Raw genomic sequence first — 8,054 nt, 5'->3', positions numbered from 1 at the left:
ATCTTGGCTATGCATTACAAGAAGTGAAGTTAACATTTGACCCGTTTGTGTCCCCTGCGTGTTTATCACGTGATGTACCTAAAACCGGTTGGATTTGTAATGGTGCTGGATGGTCTGTTAAAACACCATCTCGCGGTGTTAAAAAGAAACCAACACTCCGCTGGACAAAATTCATTATACAGGGAACAGAACATGACGCTATTAAAGCTGTCACTGCCGCTCGGGACAAAGAAACATATGGTTCTTGCTATGATGATTTTGGCTCACCACTCATGTGTGAGGATAAAGGTGTAACTAGAGTGTATGGTGTCCTGTCGCATGGATTTCAATGTGGACATCATAACAGACCTGCTTACTACGTTATGATTGGCAGTCATTACAAGTGGATGACGGACACCATGAAAAATATTGTTAACAAAGACCCAGAACGTTACTTTAATGCCTCCTCGATTACATTTAAAAAATACGACGTGGATCTCCCGTCGACTCTTGCAACATCGCATGTGGACGAAACACCTCCATCATGATCATGGCTATAAGCCTTCTTTGTTCCTTGTTGAAGACACGGTGCCAACAAAAGTCTTCCAATCATCTCATCTTGGACCAGCCAGCTGAATTCATTCCAATTTTTACCAACCTATGCATGACTCTTCCCTCTCCCTCTTTCATTCACTATGTTCCTATCTGTTTGTCTGCTTCTCTTCCTGGTTTATAGAGGGCGCATTTTATTGCTGAACAAGACAATTTTTTTTGCTTATTTTGTATGACATGCAGAATATTTACCCGCAACTTCAAACTCACCCAATACAAAAGTAGATCTTTCAAACAGTATAGTAACGACTATATTCTATATTTTGTTCAGAAAAATGAGCACTGCAACACATTGGTAGTTTTAATGACTATAACTATAGTTATGAAAATGAAATCAGAATAAGAAAGTTGTTGGTTACATCGTAACGAATGTGACGATTTTCCTATGGGTGGTAAGGAGAGGGTTAAGCCATCTATAGACCGGTTATTGACCTCAATTTTCGAAGATAATTTTTAAAAGTTTGATGCATCTGTAGATTTTCTGTTGATGACACCCTGTTCTCATTCATAATTTCAATCGTTTTTGGAACAGCGCCTCACTTTGGTATGTTATGAACGACGAAAATCGTAAATTATTTCTCTTCAAGTCAGATATTTGTAATTGCAGATGGTTGTGGCAATATAATGAATCTTTTATACTTGTTGATATGAACCACTTCAGTTGCTTAATTTCTGAAGAATTTTTAGTTGTCAGATATATCGTTTAATGGCTTTGTTTTTTTCGTTACAAATACCATATCATTGTTGTTAATGAACCCATACAAGAATGTAGTATTCAGTGTTAAATTATGATTATCAGCCAAAATTTCATGGCTTTTAAAAAGCATTTGACGGATAAGAATGTTTTAATATTTTGGAAAAAATTACTGTTTGTTCGTTTGACTAAAAGCTATCAATCGGAAAAACTCGACGCACTATTTTATTATAGAAATTTCCAGGTGGCTTCATTGATAATGACCATCCCTTTATAACAGTGTATTATTGCTCCAAACAGTGGTGGACAATATCGTTACAGCTAAGTGTGCAGCTTGTCTTATCCTTTAACCAAGATCCCAGAGAAAAAGTTATAAATCGTATCTGGACATGAATAAAGCATCTACAGTAAAATATCTTTGTTTTTAATTCATCAATATTCATGAATACTCACATATATGAAGCACATTTTAGCCTAATGGTTTCTACCAAAGTGCACTTAATTGCCGATCTGATAACCCAATTCATTATGAACTCATTGTTGTAATGGAAATCTAAAGAAATAGGATCAGCGTGACTCAGCGGTACGGTCTTTGCTTTCGTACCCAAAAGGTACCGAGTTCGACCCCCTGCCTCGATGTGTGGTCTTGAGCAAGTCACCTCGCCCTAGCTCACTTTGCGGCGCTGCACTGCGGTTGACGCTTGGGTTATTCCTAGTGCGGGGCTGTCATTGGCAAGCTTAAGGACCACGGTCCTACGGTCCCTGGGAAATGAAAACCGCAAGGACCGGTCCTAGGACCGGCGGTCCTTTTCGACATTGAACATTCCTGAGAGACCGTTTTGACCTTAGGGACCATGGGATCGTTCATTCTTGAACCGTTAAAGACCGCTACACGATGAAAACCGTGGTCTAGAGGAGTAAAACACACGGAGTAGTCACACTCATTTCAAATTGTAACCTAATTAGAGAAGAGGGGTGATGCCTTCTTTATTTGCTCACAGTACTTCATTGTTACTTCGATAATTTAGCGTGAATAAAATTTGAAATTTATCCCCGTTAACGGAGATAATGGAATCACCCAAGGCGTTGATCGAGTTGTTCGTGGCGTTTATACACACACGCAACTCCTACCCCCCCCCCCCCCCCCACACACACACACACACACATGAAAGGGCAGCGAGCATTGAAGAGTAAGAGAGAGACGTGAAGTTATAATAAGAGGGGGTGGATGCGGTAATAAGTAATAAGTAATAAGTGGGGTCGATGGTGACTTTTCGCCAGATCTAACAAACCCAGCTACCCATTCACTGCTGAGTAGACAGGGATTCAGAAAAAACTCGACTGCACCCGGGATCGATCTCTGGCCCTTTGCGTATAAAGAGAGTGCTCTATCAACTGAGCTATCGGGGTCCCCAAATATTCTATTGAACCTTTTAAAAATACAGACGTTATAACTGGTTTTTTTTGGACGGAAGAAACTAATGAAACTCATATTACTTGATTAGTTAAAACACCAAACGAAATTTTAATATTATTCAGGGTTGCCAGATTATTTTTCAACAAAATGCCAGGGGAAGACTCAAAAAATGCCAAAACACTCAAAAAAATGCCAAAGTCTGATGACACCCACCCCCACTAAGAAAACTACTCACTTTTGATAGACAATTTACTATCATATCCTGGTGGCTTGCGTGTTTTCTTGTCTTTTTTTTTTTTTTGAATTATACTAAATTTCCTGTTGGGGTAATTTTTTACCTACTGACTACTAAGTGGAGTGAAAGTTAACAGGCGACCATGACGCAAATATACACGAGTTTTGCAGGAGATTCCCAGAAAACTTACGAGGATACTTGTCGAGGGCTGAATTTGAGTGAATATCTGAGGGAGGCAGGGCTAGTTCAGGGTGTGAGTTTTAATAGCAAAGTTTTCCGATGTGAAGAGATTTGTTTTTACGCGTTTAGAAATAATTAAGAAAAGGTGTCATTTGAAGTATAATATAGATAGAATGCGCTTGGCCAAGGAGTTCACAACATTGCCATCCGGAAGTATAACGGACCAACACACAAACTCTGTGTAACCATGAACTTTTATAGTCTGGTTAATACAGTTTAGTGAGAACAACTCACAAACGCGGATGGCAAAAACAATAACAAAGGCCTGAGTGACGTCATCTGCATACTATCTATACAAGAAAAGAAAATGCCAAATGAAAATGCCAAATGCCAAATGATTTTTCTAATGCCAAACGGTTTTCAAAAATGCCAGATTTTTGGAATCTGGCATTTAAAATGCCAAACTGGCAACCCTGATATTATTGTATTATTTTAAATGACAACAATGCGATAGAAAGGAGTGGCGACAAGAGATGGACAAAAGAAAACAAAAAATCAGACTTGCAACTTGCTAGGTTCGACACACACACACACACACACACACACACACACACACACACACATCTTTAATAGTCACATACATTTCAAACAATAACCCATTAGAGAAGAGGGGTCATGCCTTCATCATAGATCATTGTCATTGCGATCATTATGGTGTAGTAAATTTTGAAATTTACCCCGTATAATGGAATCGTCCAAGGCGTGCGCCTCCTGTTCCCCCCATCTCACACACGAAAGGGTGGTTTGCGGAGTGGAGGGAGGTGGTCGTCTGCCTCTATGGTCGTCTGTGTCGTTTAGTGTATGGCAAAGGGGGGTGGGTGCGATTAATTAAGTGGGATGGGTGGTGATTGGTGGAAGATAGAGCAGTAAAGTTAGGTGCCCCAAACGTAAACAATAACAAGTTGCTAGTGATTTCCGTTAGGGACCGGAATAATTTACGCACAATATAGGTCTCCCAATTTTGTAGTTTGAGTTGTAGGCAATACACTTTCAGTATTGAAAATATGTTTACATAAAATCTAACAGTTGCAGAAATAATAATATAAGGCTAAATTATTATGAAAATCAGGCTCCGAATAATTCTCGTTTTGTTCACACCAGCGCAATAATTTGCTCTGGTCTAAAAATAGATAGACTGTAACTTTTGATAAATTTTAGAAACTTTTACCTTTTGTTCCATAAAATACCCATATCTAGACATTATTTGATGCATGATCGAGTATTTATGAATATATGTTTCTTTTGCCACCTAACAGCCAAATTTTAAAGGTTATTTTTTTCTATTATTTACATTGGAACGTGAGCTGTCAAGACAGGAACATGTGGTTTGCCACGTGCTTCTCGACCTTTGTTTACGTTTGGGGCACCTAACTTTACTGCTCTATAGGCAAAGGACCGAGGCAACGAATCGCTGGGGAAGTAGTATGGCGCGAGACCGTTGAAAGGTGATAAGAAGTGAGGACCGCCGGCGGTCTTCCTCTTTGGGACTGGACCACGGTTCACAGCTAAAAGACCGTGGGACCGGTCCTCGGTCCGGTCCTCAGCGCGGCACTAGTATTCCAGTCTTCGATTGGAATAGACTCTAAAGACAAAATTCCCCTTGAGGATGAATAAAGGGAATTTATTGATTTATTTTAAACGACAAAACTATTTTCCATTACAACAATATTAAAATAAGCCTAGAATTTGGGTCGGATGTCAGACCTACATATATGAAAGCGTCGCTTTTTACTATTCTTAATTCATTCAAGTCTGTGTGCAGAGATTAACCTGTCTGATGACCGAATGCAATAAATTATGGACTTGTTTTAACATTGTTGTAGGTAATTATTTTTTATTTTGCCTTGGTTTGAGAATATATCTATTACAATGATTTGTTCATAAAAACTTTGGTTACTATACCTGCAATAAAGTATACGTCAATTCATGTCATTCCATCTCATATGATTCATATGTTATGAATATCAAGTAGCTGGTATAAAAAAAAGATTAGGCTATCTATAGAAACCGTTCAAAAATATTGAAAAAAATACTTTAAAATATAAAACTCCCAGCATTAATTCTCAAAAGGAAAATAATTATTTTTAAAGTCTATTCCAAGAAAACACTGGAATACTTCTCACTTCAGCAGAAGTGCATTGCAGCGCCACAAAGTGAGCTGGGGTGAGGTGACTTACTCAAGGGGAATTGGATTCTGTACCTCCTTGTTACGGAGCAAAGAACATACCGCTCTGACTCGTCCGCTGGTGTCAATCTGATTATTGTTTTGTTTATCTAAATTTCTCTTTATCATTTTACTGCTTTGATAATCGATCAACAGACAATTTTAAACACTTGAGCTTTTATATTTCGCAATATCCACGAAACGTGTTCAAGCGTTTCAGAAAGGGTCCCTGATCAACAGCAACACAAAACATCCAGAACGAGATATGACGTCTGTTAGGCGATATTTAATTTTTTTTTTTCCGACAGAGCTAACATTGTTAACGCTGAGGTGTTCATTTTAAATCTGAATACAGCGAGAGAATGTGAGTAAAGAGCCTTTTCCAAGGACTCAACCATGCGCCAAACTAGGCTCGAACTTAGGCCCTTCCGATCCGAAAGCCAGTGTCATACCACAAGACCACATAGCCGCACAGTAGGAAGTTAAGTATAATACTTTTGACACACACAAACACACAAACACACATACACAGACACACACGAGCGCGCGCGCGCTCACACATTCCGTGTGATATATATATATATATATATACATTTATATATATATATATATATATATATATATATATATATATATATATATATATATATAAGAGAGAGAGAGAGAGAGAGAGAGAGAGGGGGAGAGAGAGAGGGGGGAGAGGGAGAGAAGTAGAAGCGTTAACGTCACACGCAATAGAGTCGAATTATTTCTTGTCCAAACAATTGTTCCAAATGTTTGGTCATTGGAAACCGCAAAAACCAGTTGAACGTAATCGGGTTCCGGTTAAACCAAAAGTACAATGTGGTCTTGTCGAAGTCAACCTGCCTATCTTTAGGGTGTCACCCCGACAAAAGTAACCCAACAGTTTCTTTAGTAAACGTGCATGATTTGAGCTTTGAAAAATAATTGAGCTTTATATAGCGCAATATCCACTAAATGTGCTCAAAGCGCTTTACAAGGGCTCCTTGGTCAACAGCAACATTTATTATGTAGGACGGGACATGACGCCTGTTAGGCGATATTACAATTTTTCGGACAAAGACAACGCTGTTAACGGCCAGGTACTCATTTTACACCTGAGTACGGTGAGAGAATGTGATTAAAGAGGACTCAACTATGCGCCGAGCGAGAGGCTCGAACCCACGACCTTCCGATCTGAAAGCGAGTGTCATACCACAAGACCACATAGCCGCATATTATATACATGGAGCACCTACCAAAGGGCTCCAGAAACGACAATCCAAGCCGTGTGTTGTGTTTTTTTTTTCCGACGTGGAACACTGCATGCCCACTGTGGTAGAAGAAAGAACGTCGTCGTAAAAGTCAATGCCCTTATTGATAAGACCCAGAGAATAGGGCCGGTTATGGAAGCAATCGTTCCCTCTCCCCTTTCCCAACAGGAAACAATTAATAGGAATAGAGATGAAAAGTGTAAAACAACGCTACGGGGGACTAAATACATATCTTGTGTAATTCATCTTCTGGTGTCAGAGTGATAGTACCTTATTTTCTAGTCTAAATATTGAGAGTATGCCGATGACGTGGGTGTCGAAAAGACCTGCCATCTTCTCTCTCTCTCTTTTACGTCCAGTAATCCTAAGAATATGCCTATACATCCTGCAATGAAACAGTTATGTCACCTTTATGAAACCTATTCATTATTAGTACTCCGAATGGCTGGTTACATACACACTCCCAAGGATTAATGCACCAAAAGAGTAGAGGGTTTGATGTCACGACTTTGTTACCCTATTAGCTTAACGGAATAGAAGGTTAAAGCTTTGGACCCCTCCCTTCCCTCTCTCTCTCTCTCTCTCTCTCTCTCTCTCTCTCTCTCTCTCTCTCTCTCTCTCTCTCTCTCTCTCTCTAAAATCACATTGGACGAGCAGAGTGAAATTCTGCGGTCTTGAACGTAACCTGGGAAGGAATAGGGAGCATTAGTGTGGCGCCAAAATACTGTTTCCAATATCATTGGAAGTTTAAAACCAATCCCCTTGAGGACTGGATACATACATTGTGAAACTGATCTCCTGCTTTCAGAGTGATGATATCTTATTTTCTAGCATAAATAAAGTCTGATTATCAATAAAGATCAACTATCCTCGCTCTTTTACGCTCCATAATCATAAGAATCTGCCTACACATCCTGATACTAAAATAGTTATGTCATCTTATGATTCAATATATAACTTATTCTTTGATAGTGCTCCAAAATACTGGTTTATTACACATTTTCGTCACGACTTCTATGCCCTACTGGGAGGGAATCTTTCCGGGCGCTGCACTGTAAGATGAGACTTAATTTTGCAGCCAAAAGGAAATCGTTCTGCATCGTCTGAGGCTTGCACGGACGCCCACTTGTGCTCCTGATGACGGTTCAGAGCCCTCAGAGCTTTTGGTTGAAAATTACATTGTTACACAGTTAGTTTGGTGGATTCACTGCGGTTCATTAGTGTGGAAATATGATTGTTGTAGTTTAAAAATTAGAAGCTGGTGCTGTCTTTAAACCGGAGGGTGCCGACTTTGTCTCACATCCTAGAGTAAATTACATAACTTTGTCACAGAACGTGTCTTATCATTCAAAGAGAAAACTTCCTACATACAATTTTAAAAAAAAAACATTAGCATACAAAATGTAAGCAGTGGATATATAGCAGTCTACTTATGCTCG

General features: G+C 39.3%; 1 protein-coding gene across 1 annotated transcript in view; it reads left to right on the top strand.

Annotated features, from left to right (window-relative positions):
• The window catches only part of LOC144969713 (putative serine protease 45), a 4,228-nt gene extending 2,228 nt beyond the window's left edge, over window positions 1-2,000 (top strand). Inside the window, exon 2 of the mRNA XM_078908875.1 lies at window positions 1-2,000. This exon is cut by the window's left edge and continues 692 nt beyond it. Coding sequence (XP_078765001.1) covers window positions 1-527 — 527 coding nt within the window. The 3' untranslated portion in view covers window positions 528-2,000.
• Window positions 2,001-8,054: the final 6,054 nt, after the last annotated feature.

The sequence above is a fragment of the Berghia stephanieae genome, chromosome 3, assembly GCF_034508935.2.
Source record: "Berghia stephanieae isolate SIO BIC M18660-M18661 chromosome 3, UCSD_Bste_1.3, whole genome shotgun sequence".
Lineage (NCBI taxonomy): Eukaryota > Metazoa > Mollusca > Gastropoda > Nudibranchia > Aeolidiidae > Berghia > Berghia stephanieae.
This window is presented reverse-complemented; position numbering and strand designations above follow the sequence as displayed.